General features: G+C 59.2%; 8 protein-coding genes across 8 annotated transcripts; 2 read left to right on the plus strand and 6 right to left on the minus strand.

The window, feature by feature from the left end:
* Positions 1 to 56: 56 nt before the first annotated feature.
* Positions 57 to 1,599, minus strand: BJ171DRAFT_493019 (peroxisomal biogenesis factor 11). Its single transcript, XM_053109876.1, has 5 exons — positions 1,496 to 1,599; positions 1,194 to 1,328; positions 721 to 1,057; positions 416 to 552; positions 57 to 179 (listed from the first exon to the last, which is right to left on the minus strand). Exons 1-5 carry the CDS (start codon positions 1,560 to 1,562, stop codon positions 154 to 156), a joined length of 702 nt encoding a protein of 233 aa, XP_052969640.1. The 5' UTR covers positions 1,563 to 1,599; the 3' UTR covers positions 57 to 153.
* A 300-nt stretch (positions 1,600 to 1,899) lies between these two features.
* BJ171DRAFT_493022 (peroxisomal biogenesis factor 11) lies at positions 1,900 to 3,676 on the minus strand. Its single transcript, XM_053109877.1, has 6 exons — positions 3,648 to 3,676; positions 3,284 to 3,626; positions 3,015 to 3,149; positions 2,542 to 2,884; positions 2,236 to 2,372; positions 1,900 to 2,072 (listed from the first exon to the last, which is right to left on the minus strand). The coding sequence occupies exons 2-6, from the start codon at positions 3,351 to 3,353 to the stop codon at positions 2,050 to 2,052; spliced, it is 708 nt and encodes a 235-aa protein (XP_052969641.1). The 5' UTR covers positions 3,354 to 3,626; positions 3,648 to 3,676; the 3' UTR covers positions 1,900 to 2,049.
* BJ171DRAFT_493023 (uncharacterized protein) lies at positions 3,625 to 5,289 on the plus strand. The gene has a single exon (XM_053109878.1). The coding sequence runs from the start codon at positions 3,765 to 3,767 to the stop codon at positions 5,055 to 5,057; it is 1,293 nt and encodes a 430-aa protein (XP_052969642.1). The 5' UTR covers positions 3,625 to 3,764; the 3' UTR covers positions 5,058 to 5,289.
* A 29-nt stretch (positions 5,290 to 5,318) lies between these two features.
* Positions 5,319 to 6,343, plus strand: BJ171DRAFT_493024 (uncharacterized protein). The gene is made up of 3 exons (XM_053109879.1): positions 5,319 to 5,722; positions 5,869 to 6,029; positions 6,198 to 6,343. The coding sequence occupies exons 1-3, from the start codon at positions 5,348 to 5,350 to the stop codon at positions 6,250 to 6,252; spliced, it is 591 nt and encodes a 196-aa protein (XP_052969643.1). The 5' UTR covers positions 5,319 to 5,347; the 3' UTR covers positions 6,253 to 6,343.
* Positions 6,344 to 6,625: 282 nt separating this feature from the next.
* Positions 6,626 to 9,433, minus strand: BJ171DRAFT_277628 (uncharacterized protein). The gene is made up of 4 exons (XM_053106867.1): positions 9,264 to 9,433; positions 8,670 to 9,157; positions 8,441 to 8,527; positions 6,626 to 8,255 (listed from the first exon to the last, which is right to left on the minus strand). Exons 1-4 carry the CDS (start codon positions 9,286 to 9,288, stop codon positions 6,798 to 6,800), a joined length of 2,058 nt encoding a protein of 685 aa, XP_052969644.1. The 5' UTR covers positions 9,289 to 9,433; the 3' UTR covers positions 6,626 to 6,797.
* Position 9,434: 1 nt separating this feature from the next.
* On the minus strand, positions 9,435 to 10,554 carry BJ171DRAFT_277627 (uncharacterized protein). The gene is made up of 3 exons (XM_053106866.1): positions 9,948 to 10,554; positions 9,594 to 9,854; positions 9,435 to 9,513 (listed from the first exon to the last, which is right to left on the minus strand). Exons 1-2 carry the CDS (start codon positions 10,374 to 10,376, stop codon positions 9,780 to 9,782), a joined length of 504 nt encoding a protein of 167 aa, XP_052969645.1. The 5' UTR covers positions 10,377 to 10,554; the 3' UTR covers positions 9,435 to 9,513; positions 9,594 to 9,779.
* Positions 10,555 to 11,340: 786 nt separating this feature from the next.
* On the minus strand, positions 11,341 to 12,366 carry BJ171DRAFT_493026 (uncharacterized protein; the record flags this gene model as incomplete). The annotated part of the gene is made up of 2 exons (XM_053109880.1): positions 12,223 to 12,366; positions 11,341 to 12,100 (listed from the first exon to the last, which is right to left on the minus strand). Coding segments are annotated over exons 1-2 (689 nt in total), but the record flags the coding sequence as incomplete, so codon positions are not given.
* Positions 12,367 to 12,613: 247 nt separating this feature from the next.
* On the minus strand, positions 12,614 to 15,407 carry BJ171DRAFT_493029 (major facilitator superfamily domain-containing protein). Its single transcript, XM_053109881.1, has 9 exons — positions 15,215 to 15,407; positions 14,962 to 15,132; positions 14,456 to 14,805; positions 14,017 to 14,300; positions 13,874 to 13,923; positions 13,712 to 13,776; positions 13,358 to 13,625; positions 13,045 to 13,187; positions 12,614 to 12,851 (listed from the first exon to the last, which is right to left on the minus strand). Exons 1-9 carry the CDS (start codon positions 15,291 to 15,293, stop codon positions 12,735 to 12,737), a joined length of 1,527 nt encoding a protein of 508 aa, XP_052969647.1. The 5' UTR covers positions 15,294 to 15,407; the 3' UTR covers positions 12,614 to 12,734.
* Positions 15,408 to 17,112: the final 1,705 nt, after the last annotated feature.

Consider the following 17,112-nt stretch of genomic DNA (forward strand, 5'->3'; position numbering starts at 1 on the left):
GACACTGGGATGTGGCTATATGCACGCAGAGCAATGTTGGGGAGGCTGCGAGGCCCAAGCAAGACAGAGTTGGGCAAGCGATCCTGCACATGGGACGCAATGCTGCCTTTTGCGGAAGTTGGCTCGAGCCAGCACCGGGTCGAGCCGGCTGGATCACTGCACGTTGCGCCACTGGACATCTGTGGTCGATTCAAAGTCCATGAGCGAGCGAGCGAGTGAGTGGTGGGGCGGCATGGCATGGAGGGCACGAAAGCATGGAGGGCAAGCAAGCACGGCGGGTCGAAACGGTGCCGAGGTTGGAAAGGGAGGCCCCGGCATTCCTTGGACGAGAGCAGGGGCTCGCATCGGCGTGGCTCTGCAGATGGCCATCCCATGCGACCCCAGCCGATCCGGATGCCACCGAAACTGCACCTACATGCACCAATGAGGGACGTGATGGTTCCGGCGGCAGCAACATAGCCCTGATCCAGCGACGTGTACTGGAGGGCGCTGCAGGGGATCAAGATGTCAAAGGCATCTTGCGCGATGGCGAGGGTGATTGAGGCTCGATCGCTGGACCATCGGGAATGCGTCGGCACGACCACCCAGCATACAGAAGCCAGTGAGAAAACGTCGATGATCGCCTCCAGAGAACGGCGCCGTCTTTGCACATCAAGCGTCGGTCAAGTCAGCCATCTAGCCAACCGAGTTGTCACCTCTCGGCCAAGCGATCATGCTTACCGATACAGGGCCTTGACGTTGGCGCCATCCGACGCCGACTTTTCGCTGCTGGTCTCCAGAGCCAGCTTGTTCGAGTTGATCCGGAAACGATAGAGGCTTCCAGCAAGAGAAACAACCAGCGAGGCGAGCCACCACTTCATGGCGCGGTCGCTGACTAGTTTGATGTCCGGGTGCTGCAACACGCCTGCCCCATGAATCCACTGGATCGTATCGAACGAGAGCCAGCCCATCAAAGCAACGCTCTTGAGAATGGTAGCGTAGCGCAGAAACGGATCATTGATCGCGCGGCTCTTGGATATGGCAGAAAGGAACTCGAGTTGACGACCCACTGCCATCACTGCAACACGACGGCCAAAACACAGGAATTAGTATTGCGAACACGGTCGGCGATACACTGCTCGGAATGAGCGGTATATGCGGCAGCAGCCGTTGGGCTGATTTAGGTCTGCAGGCACTTGCATCGATGACGTTACGTTTACGGCTCTGCGACAGCGTCGCCGACAGAGCGCTGAGGCGCTTGATGGTGTCTGGGTTGCCGCCGACTTTGGACAAATACCAGGCGATAAACTTGGAAAAGAACTGGACAAATCGATTGGCCTTGTCCCTGCCTGGGTTCATTAACAAGAGCTAAGCTGCGGGCACGCCAAAAAGAAACGGCAGCTGTCCACTCGGGCGATGCTTGCTGACTGCTCGACGAGAATGGCATCGGCGATGCAAGGGGCACGAAAAGTGATGGATGAGGCTATCGCCCCTTGGCTCGCAAGAGCCGTCATACCAAGGGATGTCGACAGGAACCGGCTCGTGTGGTCCACCAGCGCCAACGAGGTTGTACCAATGCTCATGGCGGCGAACAGCGTCTTGGGGATCAGATGCGAAGAACGATTCTGAAGAGCCCCTCTCGGCGGCGATCCCGGACGGATGGATCCGCGGGCTGTGGCTTGGATGGAGACATCGCCTGGACCAACTCCCAGGGACAGACGACGAGCTGGCTTCTTCGAACCGCATGGGGATTGTGGCTCCGAGAAAGCTGCTGCCTGTGATGGGTCCTGAACTGCCGAGGATCCGAGATGGGACACCGGCAAGCGGATATTCCGGCCAATGCAATAGCCGGGCACCCAGCTGTTGGATTGACTGTAAAACATCACGCTTTGTCCATGACTCTGAGAAAGGCCATTGTACCCCGTTTCTTATTACAGTTTATTGATGTGCGTGGGTGCTGATCGACGGCATTCATCTCACGCAACCCACACGCTTTAATATTGCGGCCGAGGGCAATACGTGGGGCGGCTCCGTCGACGCTCGTGGGTGTCGGCCGGTGGATAAGCGTGCTCAAATACTGACCCATTGGAGGTCTGCGAGCCGCAAAGTGCGCCGGTGGGCAGATCCCAGTTGCGCGAGTGCATGCAATCCAGAAGCGTTGCCGGGCATGTTCAAGGAGCGATAAGCAAAGATGCATGGTTAGAGCAAGCATCGATGATCAGCCCAGGTGCACAGCGTGCTCGTCAAGATACTCACAGCCTCCAATGAGCGAGGTGGTGATGCCGGCGGCGGAAACGACGCCTCGGTTCAGCGTGGTGTATTGCAGCGCACTTCCTGGGAGGAGCATATCGAGGCCGTCTTGGAGCAGCGCCAACAGGATGCGGTTGCGTTCGCTGCCGATGAGCCCAGCATCGATCCGCCAGTGTCATCGGGAGTATTGATGGTAGTCAAAGTCAGGATTGGGCGATAAACAGCCGGCAAAAGATCCGGCCTTTGTGCTGCTGGCAGAAACCGTGGGAGCCGACAGCGACCCCAGCCAGATGCCTCTGGCGACGACTGTACCTCTGGAGAAGCTTGACGTTCTTCTCGCCACCTTCCTTGCCCATCTTCTCGGCCTTGTGCTCCTGGGTGAGTCGGATGGAGTTGATCTGGAGCCGATAAAGGCCCCCGATAAACGAGACGCACAGGGCCGTGAGCCAGCACTTCATGCCCCGCTCGGTGATTTGCTTGATGTTGGAGAGCTTGACGATGCCGACCGAGTGGGCCCACTGGAACATATCGTGCGACAGCCAGCCGAATAGCGACAGGTTCTTCAGAATCGCAACGTAGCGCAGCAGGTCGTCCTTGATTCCTTTGCTCTTGGCGATGGTCATCACAAACTCGAGCTGTCGTCCAACACGCATCACTGGCGCATCATTGGGATAAGGCACACGGGTAAGTACGGTGAGCCTGATGAGCATCGGCCCCATCGGGACAGTCGCCTGGCCTGCCGGTATCCGCCGCCCATGTCCGCTCGGATGCTCGGCCGTACGTACGTTTGCGGGTCTGGCCAACGGCAAGGGAGAGCTTGGCGAGGCGGCTGACCAAGTCGTTCTCGCCTTTGCCGTTGGCCAAATACCACGCCAGGAAGTTTGCGAGGTACTGGATAAACCGGTTCAGTCGATCTCGGCCTGCGATTCATCTCAAGTGGATCAGTCTGTAGCCAATGTCGGGTCCAAGAAGCCTCTGCAGCGACCGAGTGGGCCATAGGGCTGGCAAATGCCGAGCAATCGCTCTGGCCAACGGCGAATGCTGCCCGGCTTACCAACAGAGGTCGACAGGAACTTGATGGTGTGGTTGGCCGCAGCCGTTGCGTTTGCGGGCACCAGGGACATTTTTGCGCAGATCGGGTGGAGCGGAGCGGGCGACGCCTGCCTGGGTGTCTATATATCGTCAATCATCATCGTCATAGGACCTGCAGGCAGCCTTGTGCATGTGAAAAGTGAGATTTGCCCACGAGATGCCGTGACATGGCATGGGCAACGAGGACGGCCACCACAGCAACAGCAGCAGCAACAGCCAGACGTTCAGATCACCAGAGGCAGCGATATCTTCCGGATCGAGGAGTGCGGGTGCGAGATCAGAAGCAGCAGAAGCAGAAGCAGAAGCAGCAGAAGCAGAAGCAGCAGAAGCAGAAGCACCAGCGCCATGGTTTCCTTGATGCTCCCCCATCCTCCGCGTCGCATGCCCCCGTCCTCTTTCCCTTGCATCAGACTCGCCGGCACCGCTCCGTCAAAACGCAGGAAATGCACCCGCAACGCACCAGGGAGCCTCAGGCAGATACTCACACATCGAAATCCCATGCCGAGTCGTCTTCGGATCCTGGTCCGCCCGCCAACGGCATCGGCACGTTTCCGCTGCTCCAGATTTTCCTGCTCGATGGCATGGAGGGCTTGGTTTCGCTCCCGATACTGGCCAAGCTGGCCGTCCTCAACTCGGTCTTTCATCAGCACATCAGCGGTAGCCCAATCTACCAGCACCTGTGGAGAAATGCCATCCTCAAGCATCTGCAGGGCCGCAGCACCATTGTGTTCTACAACAGCCACATCCGATTCTGGTTTGCTCTTGGACGACAGCCCGACACCCACTCTTGGCCAGTTATCTGTGCTCCGTCGGCCCTCGACCGGCTTGCCAGCGCTGGGCTTTCACACGCCCTATGCATCCAACTTGAAGACGTTCATCTCTCCAGTCTCTCGGGAATCCCGTTCCGTCGGTCGCTCCGCATCTCGGATCTGCGGCTCTCGGGGAACTTTTTGGACTCGGTTCCGTCGGAAACCCTCGAGGAGCTGCCGCAGCTCCAGAAGCTAAACCTGTCCAAAAACACTCTGACATCGCTGCCGTCCACGCTAGGCCTGCTCATCCATCTCAAGGAGCTCAATCTATCCCAGAATCAGCTCACGTATCTGCCTGAGGAGATTGGCTGTCTCACCAAGCTCGAGGTTCTGAACGTTTCCAACAACTGCCTCTCCAGCCTCCCGCAGTCGCTCGGCTGTCTGGAAAGCCTCCAGTCGCTCGATCTAGCAGCCAGTCGGTCGGTTCCGTTGCAAGGAAGGCGGGGTTCATCCAATGCACATGTTTCCTCGTGGATACCAGACTCTCTCGGAGCGCTCAGGTCGCTGAGGCACTTGGACCTTTCATCGAACCGTCTGGGCCACCTGCCCACGGCCCTCTGCGCGCTCTCATCGCTGCTGGTGCTCTCTATTCGCAGCAATCTGATCGAAAGCCTTCCGGACTCGATAGGACGGCTCCGCGATTTATGTACGCTGGATGCATCCATGAACCGCCTTTCGACGCTGCCGAATGAGATCGGACGTTTGGGCAACCTTGAGGAGCTGGACCTGGCTCACAACCAGCTGCATGCACTGCCATCATCATTGGGCCAACTCGCTGCGCTCACGTACCTGGATGTGTCCTCGAATCGTATCAAGAGCCTGCCCTCTGAGCTCCGGAATCTCCATGGCTTGGAGATTGTCTATGCCCATAACAACCAACTCTCGCCGGGAACCGCCACGAGCCAGCCCTTTTCCGTCATCCTCTAGCCGGCGCTCCGGCCCGAGTAAACAGAATACCCGGACACTACGTCAATATAGTGGGCTCGATACCTGGTGACCCGCAGCAGCAGGCTTCCGGGCATGTCCATTGGCACTGTCGGAGGGGATTGGGCCGAGGCGCCCACATCGACCCTCGGGTTGGGCAGGTTGGACTGGATGTGGCGCCGATCTGTGACTTTCGCGTGACCCCGGCTTCCCATGCCAAACGGCTGCACCTGCCCTGTTTCGCCAACCGACGTCCATCCGACGACGCTCCTGTCCCCAGCCCGGCATCTACCATGGCCGACGATCCGCGGCCCACCCGAACCATCGGGTTCAACTCGCTCATCCCACTGCCGTCCTCCCACCCGACACTGACGATCCCCGTCCAGTCTGGCGACGCTGGCAGCAGCAGCAGCAGCAGCAGCAGTAGCGGCATCACCAGCCCCACCCCCTCGAGCATGACCCCGCTCTCGCCGCTCTACCAGTCGCTGTTGCCGTCTTCGGTCAAGACACCGCTGCACAAGCCTGGAGCAGTTCCAGGCCCGGTCCCGGTGCCCAAGGATACGATTCCAATCAATCCCAAATTGATGGACCAGCTCGAGGTGCTCGCAGCCCGGACAGCAGCGGATGTGCAGCGGCTCATCTCGACGCTGACCGATAATCTCACCAGGGTAGGCACGAATGCGGCGTGGGCCGATTAAAAAATGGCTGAGAAGGCAGTGGCTTGGCTGCATCTGTTGGTCCGGCAATGAGCCGATCCATGCTCGCCCGGAGGCTTCGACTTCTAACATGCCCGCATCGACCTGCCGCTGGACAGATCTCGCAGCTCACGTCCGAGTCGCTCAAAGTCCAGCAGCTCAGTCTCGAAAATCTTCATCAGGCCGCTCTGGCCTCAACCGAGGAGACCCTGAACCTGATCACCAAAGTCGACGAGCTGAGCCACAACATGGAGACCATTGGCTCTCTGGCCGCACAGATGTGGGTGCAAACGTCCCTGCGGGCAGCGCGTGGAGTTCGAATGCCGGAGCTGGAGCCGGATGATGCAGGGAGCTGGTTCTGCCTGGTGTGCACAGCTGACTCGCTCCGCCATTGCCTCGATGTGGACCCTGGATTTGCACCTGTCGGAATGCTCGCTTGCGACACCAGCAAGGCCATCAAAGATCAACTCGACTGGTTCGAGGCGGCCGTCACCAAAACATAGAGCTTCTCCAAGACGAAACGGGACACCCTGTTTGGAACGAGGACCGTCGCTTTCGTCCCAGGTCCTGAATACACACGCCCATCGCCCGCCATGACCAAACAGCGAGTCTGTAATCTCAAGCGGATATGTATTGGTGAAGGACGGATGGACAGACAAATGTACAGGCGACCGGAGTTGATGGCATCCGCATCGATCTCGCATGTCGGTCACAAAAAAGGGCTACAGCGGCGAATCGCCAAAAGGGAGGGGGCGACAGCGATGCCAGTCCAATATCGAAGGTCGCATCGGAAGCATAATCATGAACAAAAACAAGGGCAAATGCAACGGACAGGTGCCGCAGGGAAGAGTGCCCAGAGACGGAACAGACTCAGCAGCAGGCAAAAAAACAGGACTTATACGGACAATGTTCCACGGCAAGAAGAGGGCTCTGCAAGCACGGAAGCGGAGCTGGAGAAACTCAAATCAAAGTAGATTCAGCCAAAAAGATACCGGATGCGAGTGCGGTTCTACCGTGGTAGCGAGGGTTCGTAGCGAGGGCTGCACAGCTACTGCTTGGACTTCTTGTATACGACCTTGCCCTCGACCTGGACCCGGATGACTTCCTTGCCCTTTCGGATGAGAATCTGGTCGCTAAAGCTGCCTTCTGCCGTGGGCTCAAAGCACACAAAGACAATCGAGCTGCCGTTGGGCTCGATGGCGATGCGCTTGGACTGGACACGCAGCGGTGGAGCAACCACAATCTCCAGTGGAACGCGCACCGACGAGAGGTTGTTGATCTGGAGGCACTGGGTCGCGGTCTTGTTGGCCTGTAGCTGGCCAAAGTTGATTCGGAGGGACTGTCCATCTTCAAGCATCCGCTTGCCCTGCGGGTGGAGTACCTCGAAGGTAGGACCGCCTTTGGGCTTGCGTTCGGCGGAGGGCGCGCCTCCAGCAGTGGACGACCGAAGAGAGGTCGAGGAGCTTGTGCGTGGCGTCCGTGGGATCGAGGTCATCGATGCGTTTCGCGAGGACGGGCCCGAGGGACTGGTGGGGCTCTCGAAGGTGCCTGAGCTGGCACTGGTTGGTGTTGGCGAGATCCGCAAGGCGGGCGTTGGTCGGGTACCGGTCATCTTCTTCTTGGCTTCTTGCGTAACAGCGGCTTCTAGGTCTATCGTGATGGCCTTGGTGGCGCATTTGATCTGTAGCTTGGCTTTGTAGCTGCCAGCGTGAACCGGGTTGAACGAGATGGATAGCGCGCACGAGGAGTCGCTTGCGACAGAGTGGGCGACGTCGGGGTCCATAGAAAGCGCAAAGATTGCCTGAGGCAGCGTGTGGCGCTTGGATGAGCCCGCGGGCTCAAAGTAGGTTGGCCCAACCCAATGCAAGCTAAAGGTCGCATTCTTGTTCTCGACATTGCGGATTTCGAGGCTTTGCTCCGAAACCGGCCGGCCCGAGAAATGCGAGATGTGCGAGTGGGCGAAAGGCAGCTTGATTTTGGTGGGCGGCGAGGACACCGACTTGGTCGGCAGAACAACCACAGTCTCGGAACCTCCGCAGACGGTGTCTGAGCCAGGGGTCCGGACAGGGGTCACGACGGATGCTGGGGCTACTGGGGCGGGAGATGGAGCGAAAGCTGGAGCTAGGGGAGATTCGGGCGGCATCTGAGCTGCTGGAGCAGGGTCCTTCGGCACGGAGGCCAGCAAAGCTGAATCAAGATGAGTTGCGCGAATGCCTGGTGAATTCACGGCCCGGGGACTGGCTGAAACGGGATTGGGCAAAGGAATGTTTGGCGGCCGAGGGCTAGCGACGGGTGGGCTTGCTTGGAAGGGGACGACTGGGAGAGGGTTCGCCGGGGCCGAGCGGGCTTGAGAGGGGTTGACGAGAGCTGCCGGAAGGGGATACACCTTGACCGACTCGATCGTGAGAGCCTCTGCCGGCTCAGAGGGGGCTCGCTGATAGTGGGTTGTGCCCGTGGGAGAGAGCATCACGAGGGTCTTGGCGATGCGCGAGCCCTTGGGGGTAATCTATGTTCACGGACAGAGGTGCCGATGCAGATGGTTAGGTCTGTGTGAGTTCGTCGCGACCAGAGCTCAGGCCGAGCGTGGTCTCGCCCATAAAGGTCTCGGCCGTGAGGATCGCTGCCTTCAATCGCTGGCTCTATATCGCCTATCCACGCAGTCTTGGCAGCCGCGATACTCGCGATACCAACCATCACGTCAACGGCCTTGGGCGTGTCCGGGTCCGAGTCAAAAACGAGCTCGCCTGCCGGATTGCGTTTCGGGGTCCAGAAGTACGGCTGTGGGCGAAAAACAGCAGCAGGCATACAGGTTAGCTCAAGTGTCAACCTGCCACAAAGCGACCAAGCAGAATACTTGCAGAATACAGAAGACAGCGCCGCGGCCACTTGCGTGACGACATTGGTCGAGTCGTATACATACCCCTTGCTTACGATCTGTTCCTTCCAGGGTGCCAACATCAGCGCTTCTCGAACGGAACAGAGAGCAAGGGCTCAGCATGTGGGCCGGCACCGAGGCGATACCATGAAGCGACGGAGGCATCATTGGCCCTGAGAGCACATCACTCTGCTTCTGCGGCGTCGACGGTGGCAGAACAGCCCTGGGTTTGGTCAGGAAACTGGGCTCGTCGTCAGGCCCATCCAAAAAGATCGAGTCGTCGAGAATGGCACGTTTAGCCGAGTCACTCGCTTGAATGTCATCCTTTGCGGGTGAGTCGTTGAGGTCGCCGAGCATGTCCACATCAAGCCCATCGACAGGCGGCGCATCGCCATCGACGGCATTGGCAGTCCTGAACAGGTGCAACGGGCCGGGGTCATCGAATGATACATCCTCAGAGGCCGATATGCGGGAAATGTCGTCAAAGACAGCCGATGAAAACACCCGATGAGAATCTGCTTCGTTGAGGGTGGCTTGATGGTGGCAAGAGTGGACATGTATGAATATGTGGATGCAGCTCATAGCGCCCGTCTTACTGCTCCAGCACAGTGCAGCTGCTCGACGCATCGACGGTCTTACCTTCTGATCGTTGTCGCTCCTTCATTGGCGCCGAGTGAATGACGAAGCTGGTGGCCTTGGCCAAGTCGAGAGGGGCACCCACTGATGAATTTGATTGGATGGAACGAGACGGATCAGATATGCCTGACTATGCGCAGTGAGTCTGAGCCGCAGTTGTAGGCATCGCAGCGTGCAAGGCCATGTATTCGCTTGCCGTTACCTAGGAAGGGGTCGTCGACCTCGTCTCCATCACCATCTTCATAAATGCCATCTGCACGAGAGTCAGTAACCTGTGTTACGGAGGCGGAGATGGATATGCATGACCTACGCATCAGAGTGGCGCTACAGTACCTGCAGTGTACTCCTCGGCATCGTCGTCCGTGGAGCTCGAGGTCTGGGATGCACCGAGAATGCCAATTAACTTGTGTACGCTTTGCGGCATCGACCCGATCGAGATCGCCGGCGCATCGTCATCGCGGCTTGAAGTGGATCGTGACAGCCTGGCGGTCGAGGGCGCGCGCGAAGACGAGCTGGCTCTCATAAGATCCACCGAGGCGAGCGAAGGTACTTCACGACGATCAGACGACGAGCCAAGGGTAGGAACCCGCTCGGCTGTCCAGCAACATAGCAAATGGCGTTAGTAGATGCGGCAGAGTCTGCTACAGTGCCTTGCTGTGTCTTGGAAGCAACAGCCCAGATACTCACAGGAGAACGATGACGCGGTGGCTCCCGGTACACGGCTGTGGTCAAGATGGTGATGCGCCTCGCGACTCGGGTTGCGCTTTGGCTCATCGATGTGTTCTTGGAACGGCGATGCCCATGGGATTTCGTCTCGGATCTCGAAGGGCGAGGAGGACAGGCGCGTGCTCGAGTGATCAAACTCTGGGTCGGGAGCTGGCGCATCGACATGCCTTTCGGCCACCGAGCGACGACTGCTACGGCTGGAGTAGCAGCTGTTCCGGCTGGAACGGAAACTGACTCGGCTTGAGCGGCTGGTGCGATGGTCGACATCGGCAATGTGATGCATATACACATCGGCTTTGTCGTTGAGCGGGAGCATCCCGGACTGTAGATAGCGTGGCGGACTGAGCTGCTGATTGACCGGAACATGGCGAGCCCCGAAATTGGCGGCATGTGGCGAGGCAGTGCCGTTGACAGTTGCGGAAGGCAGCCGATCGTCTAGGAAGAGCTCGTCGTCCGCAAGAAAAGGGGACTTTTCGCTGATGTGCGTAGGGCTGCCGTTGGGATGAAGTGGGTCCGACACCGGAATACGACTTTGGGATGCAGCGGTGCCAGCACGATCCATCTCGCGCGAGCTGGTGGATGAGCGGAGCGGGTCTTGGGCTTGGCGAGAGACAGGTCGATGCAGCTGCTGAGCCCTGGAGTCGGAGGCAGTGGTGCTGCTTGCATGTCCAAGCGGGCCGGCTGTTGGCCACACAATCATGTCTTGGCTGCGACGAACCAGGTTGAGCATGCTTTCGACCTTCTCGATCAGTTCGCTGTGCGATTTGCACGGCGACGAGCTAACAGGCTCGCCAAGCCCCAGACCCAGAGGCGACCCAAAGCCGCCGTGTAGATACGGAGTGCTGCCGCTGCTGCTTTGCACTGGCGGAGGGCCGGCATATGAGAGTGGAGTATCGGCACGGGATGGGACGCTGTTGATGCTTGGTGACGGGTGAATGTCTTCTGGTCGGTAGATGCGCTTCCGAACAGGCGAGAAGACGCCCTGCGGGCCAAACCCATACATCTCGGTCGGCGGAAGCGGGCTTGTGCGCCGCGAATGGAGACTGGAGGGAACAGAGCGCCGTCCATTGAATCGATGGGATTCGTCGGAATCTTGGTCGTGGGTTCTCTCGAGCGAGAGAGAGTGAAGTTTTGGGAGAAGGTCGTCGTCGGCATCAGACAAGCTCCCGTTGCATGAGCCGTGCTGGGCACTGCCATGCTGTGAATACAGAGGATCGACATGTTCTGGCGTACAAAGGGATCACGAATACAGAGTCAACCGATGATCTTGGAGATCCGTCGTCAGGAGACACACCAAGCCCAGCAAAGCAGAGCACAGAAATCGTAACATATATATAGAAAATACAGATGCACAGGGCAGTCTCCATTCGCAAGGCTGTCGGGGTGCGCAAGGCGCTCAGCGATACGGACTGCTCCTGCTCCCCTGGTGGTTGAGCCACGACAGCAGACACGGCTTCGTCTGTCCCTCACAGGCGACACAGCCCACCATTCCAGAGAGTCTCGCTTGAAGATTCAGCTTCTCCAATGTCACTCACCGGAGAGTGCGCCGAGAGTGCGCTCGCTTTCGGTTCGCTGGCGGCCGGGCTGCGGGAAACGTGGGAAGGCTGTGTGGCTCGAGTTGACGATGAACGTCGGCTCGGGCGTCGGTTCAGGCTCGAGATCAAGGTGCGAGTCGGACTCGGGTGTGAGCTCCTGTTCGGGGCCGCACACGATTTCACTGATGTCGAGAGGTGGATAAGGATAGCGGGTGGGTTTGTACATAGGCGGCGACGACGAAAGCTTGGCTTCAAAGTCAAAATCATAGGGGTCCTTCATGGCTTGCAGCGACTGCTTCAGAAAGTCGAGATAAGACTGTTCGTTCTGGAGATCGACGACAGACAAGTGCGGGGCATCTGAGCTGCTTCTCCAGGCGCTGCGGTCTACTATGGCAAACGGGGAGAGAGTGCTGGCGAGGCTGCGAGCGGGCATGTGTTTCGAGGGCGTATGGATCTCGGCAAAGCGCAAGGCCGGACTGCGACCCCACCGGGTGGGTTGGTCGTCCAGCTCATGGTTGCGTGCCTCGAGCCACTCGCCGAATGGGATATCGTCGTCGGTTTCGTCGGGGCACTCTTTGCCTGGGGTGACGGAGTGGTGGGAGCGAGAGCATGAGCGTGAGCGCGGTGGCGAGTCGGCACAAGCCGAGCAAAGCAAGGCATTGCATGGCACGGCGGCGGCTGGCGATGGAGCACTGCCGTACCGAAGAAGGACGCAAACGGAGACGGCAGGGACTGGAGATGGTCGAGCGACGGACGGGGCCTTCGGGCCGTCTCGGATCGTGGGGTGCTGCAGCGCTGGGGAGTCATGGACAGGCGGCAGGAGAGGAATGTGGTCGAGACGAGGAGGAGGGGCGGGAGGGCAGAAGGGCTGGGGGAGAAGGGTTGTCGAGGGCAAAGGCGGCCGAGGCGGCGGCGAGAGCGGGGACGGGCGGCGAGACGAGGCCGCTGTCGCTGTGGCGCCGACAAGCTGCGCGAGGGCAGCGAGAGCCGGCGAGAAGCCGCGGCAGGAGGCGAGAGGACCCGGGCTGGCTGTCCGCCTGTGTTCCCGCGCGTCGCACAGACAGAAAACGGGACCCGTGCCGAGTCGCTGGGTCGGGGCGCGCCAGGGGACATGCCATTGCCGCGCGGGGCTCTGTATTGCGGCTGTGCGGCATGCCGGTGCGGAGGAGGAGGGCAACTTGGATGCGTTTGCTGGAGAGTCCTCGATCCCGCTTCAGCGGCGCACGATGAAAAAGGTGGCAATGATCGCTGCCAACGTCAGCCCGATAAAATAGACATACACACTCGCCGGATGCACATCGACAAACTGGTGGAATATTCGGATCGAGATCTGAGCCGACAAGTCGCATTCCAGCGCGGGGCCGTTGGGGCGTCAGATCGACGGCAAGCGAATGCAAGTTAGTTCATTGAGGAGACGGAGACAACTGCAGGGTGGAGATGACGGCTTCCGTGATGTGCTGCCCGGGTTGACAACGTCCCCCGACCCTTCGCCGGCTGGCAGACCCTCGTTCGCGCTGACAGACCTGTGCACTGAGTGTGTCGCAGACGCTGGTGAGTGTCGCAATCACCGAGTTGACGACGCCGACGCGATCCGACGGAATGTACTCGTTGATGAGTGCCTTTGTGATCGAAAGCACCCCGATTCCGAGGCACGTCAGCGGCAGCACTGAAGCCAAACAGATTGTCCCAAGAGCAAAGTCAATACACTGGTTGCACTGTGCAGGACCGGGGTACAACAGTAATATCCAAACACCCAGGATGTCGTCCAGAGAGGGCCAGCAACTCCACACTTGCTGGGCGGCCGACTGATAACTGGGCTCCCAAACAGCCACTCACCTGCATAGAGAACCCACGATTTGGTAGCAAACAGCGTGCACACCAAAGCCACAAGAGTGGCTGTGCAGAGGAGTCGGATTTGATATACGCTTGCGCTGATGCCGATATCGGAGCCTCGTGCGCTGCCGGCATGTGTCTCCAGTCCGTCGTCAAAGCTTTCGGCCGTCTCCACAAGATGAGAGCGCTCGCCCTCAGGCTCGGTTCGAGAGGGGCGAGTCGACTCAGATGCGATTTTGGAACGCAGGAAGCGATCGAGAGACGGGACAACCTGTGGCGAATCGGCGTAAGCACGGATACTAGCTGCTCGGAAAAACGCATCTTCTTGGAGCTCTGGATTGGCGACCGACCACATACCGAGACCAGCAAGAGGGCCGAAAGAGAAAGCTCCGAGGCGAGGTAGAGTGAATCGGCCCATGTGTCTGGAAGCAGCGCACGGAGTGAGCACATCGCTGCTCAAGTCTGCGGAGTAGTAGCCCCGCCAGGCATAATGAGGCATCCCCGAATCATTGAACTCACCCCAGGCAAACATCTTGAAGGCATAAATCACAAAAACTACGCGATGGCCGCTGGATGAATCGATGGCACGCATCAGTCGACATGGACACGCCAGCTACATTCAACGCGACAGCAAAATCACTCGGCTTCAGACCAGGACCTACCCGAACATCATTGCCATCAAGAGCTTGTTGGCAATCACTGCCGCAGGAATCCCACCAAAGAACTCGGTGCCATGCTTCAGCCACTCCCATGGATTGCGATCTTCGCGTGGTAATGCCAGTGATGACCGCGACTCGGATGAGGGCCGGCCGTCCGAAGACAACGGCGCTGTGGACCCACGGCCTGTCGACGGCGGGTGGGTCTCCGGGACGACGAGCACCATGGCCAGCAACGCCGCCAATGCCCAAATCGTCGCCACAAAGAAGCACAGCTGAAAGCCTCCCCACTGTCGGCGATGGAGCCGTCACGAGTCGCCATGCATCGCAACGAAGCCGTCAGCAAAGGCGACATGTACAAGATCGATAGCCAATGTCCGGTATCCGATATCTGGTATCGGGCACCGTTCGACGGTCGCGGGGTGTGTTGCAGGCGTGGGCTCACCTTGACAAGCGCTCCACCTGCGAAGCTACCAATGACCATGCCGATAAGAATACCGCCGTCGAACCAGCTCATGACGGCGATGCGGCTCCCTGTGTTGGTGCCTTCAGAAAGCTGTCCCTTGCGAGCAGTCAAATCGACCAGGGTCGAGACCGATGTGGAGATCATCGTGGGCAGTCCACCCGTGATGCCGACGCAAAACTTTGCCGCATACAGCAAGTCGATGCCACCGAGTTTTGATGCAGTGAAGACCAGTAGAGCCTCGGCACAGAGTCCCGAGATCGCCAGGTAGAACATCGGCTTCCGACCAAACTTGTCCGAGAGATGACCCGAAAGCAGCGTAACGAAGAATCCTGGATAAAAGCACTCAAGCGAGTGAGTGGGCGCAGGAAAATCACAGGTATATCACAGGAATATCACAGGAAAACCCCAGGAAAGTCGCACGATCCTCGAGGCCTCCTTCATATCGCAGACGAGCCGCACCGAAAGGATGAGGATAGGAGCCATACCGGGGACGGCAGAAAGTAGCTGCAAGGCGGCCAGGACCGTGGCGGCCTGCTTCTGAACAGCCGAGACGGAGCAATCCCGTGTCCCATCCACAAGGGTGCCGGCCGAATGCGATGGGTCGGCATAGTAGTCGCTGCACACTTGCTGGATTGTGAACTGTTGAAGGGGTGGCCCTGCAAGTGAGTCAAGCAGGATGGGTCAGTCTCGAGCGAAACAGATGAATCTAGCGCATTCTTCGCTGCGACCGGAAGCAACCTAGCAGCAAGACCGAGAGCGCCGCCATGGGCGCTACCAAGACGATCCGCAAAGCGTCCGAAGTGATATCAGGGTGCATGGTGAAGGGGGATCGCTGGCAGATGGGGGGAGTGAAAGGGCAGGAGAGGGGAAGCGGACGACCCTCGGGGGCATTCTGCCAGAGCGGACGCCACGCCGCGACGCCAAAAATCCGATGGCGACGTAGCCAGCGCGGCGGAACAATTGCAGCCGGAGGCTTGGCAACGACACCGACGACAGGCGGGAGATCTGTGGACGGCCAAACTCGATGGACAGGGTCGATGGACAGAGTCGATGAACAGGGTCGATGGACAGAGTCGATGGTCCCAGCGAGTCCACCCTGGCATTGCCGAGACAAGCCGCACCGACGACGGCAATATGCCGCTGCCCACTGCCATTGGCCGTGTGCCTCTGCCCCGAACCACTTGCGAACCGTCCCATCGATTCGCCCGAACTGCGAGTCATATGCAAGCGCGATATGCGAGTGTCATCTGCAAGCGTCATCTGCGAGTGTCATCCTCCGCGACGGCGATTTACTCGACTGCGGTCCCCTCGACTCCGGTCCCCTCCACCGGTCACCCGACGCAGCCGGACGGCACACCGAGGCAAGCCCCCGGCCCAGAACAGACCCGAACAGACCCGAACAGGACCAGCCCGGCCAGAACGGGTCTGCCCAGACGGCATCCACCTGGGTTTCCTCGCTGCGGCTGCCTCGCCAAGGGTGGCGACGATCCACGTGCAGCCAATTCCAGCCAATGGCAGCCGGCGAGCGGTTTGTGCCGGAAGTGGTCCCGAACTGCTTCCAAAGTGGTCTGTCACAGGTCCGTCCGCAGGCTTGTTCCCCCTTGTCTGGTGCGCCACGCGCCGCCGCCACTGGCCCTCGTGACATGACCAACCACAGCGCCGCCGACCAGCAGTCGCCATGTCTGCAAAAAAAAAATATGGAGGGGGGTGGATGCATCGCGAGCGGCTCTGACCCGGCCTGGCATGGCCGGCTGGAGACAGGGATATAAATACACTCCCTCCCTGGCTCGTCTCTCGGCCTCCATCGACACCGCCTCGACACCACCTCAACTCGAAAGCATCACCGCCCACAGCGTGCAATCCAGTCTGCAATCTGCAATCTATCACCACCAACATCAGCTCAACACCAGCACCACAGCCTGTCCTCAAAATGGCCGCCAGCAACCTCGTTCTCATCTCCATCGACTCGATCTCTGAGCTCTCGCGAACCGTCATCCTCCACGCACTCAAGCACAGCGTGGTGGCCACCGACAATGTCGAGATTCTCCATATCATCAAGCCGTCGCTGTGTAAGCTGCGGGTCCCGGCGGTGCATGGAGTGTTGGTGCTGTGTGTGGTGCTGTGTGGTGCTGTGTGTTGGTGCATGGAGTGTTGGTGCTGTGTGTGGCTTGTTGTTCTGTCGATCAGCGAGTCAGTCGGCCAGCCAGTCAGTCAGTCATCTAGTCAGTCATCTAGTCAGTCATCTAGTCAGTCATCTAGTCAGTCGGCCAGTCAGTCGGCCACCCGGCCAGTCCTTCAGTCGCACTCACATCCTTCGCATGTCCCGACGCTGCCCCGTTCCTCTGTGCTTCCGCCCGTTTCTGCTTGCCTCCAGTCTCTGCCATGCAATCTGCATACGAGCACCGCGAGATCGTCGAGGTCACCCAGCGCCTCACCAAGTTTGTCCAGGAGATTGTCCAAGCAAGCGGCGTCGCAAACAAGGTCTCGCTCAACGTGATCCATGGAGAGGCCAAGGGCCACATCATGATGGAGATCAGCGACCGCGCTCCGCGACTGGTTGTCATGGGTGCCCACCCACATGGCCCCCTCGCTGGCACTGGTGAGTTGGTGTGTGGTGTCTGTCTGTCTTTGCGGTG

The sequence above is a fragment of the Polychytrium aggregatum genome (genome assembly GCF_025602895.1).
Source record: "Polychytrium aggregatum strain JEL109 chromosome Unknown BJ171scaffold_7, whole genome shotgun sequence".
NCBI classification, from domain to species: Eukaryota; Fungi; Chytridiomycota; class Chytridiomycetes; order Polychytriales; genus Polychytrium; species Polychytrium aggregatum.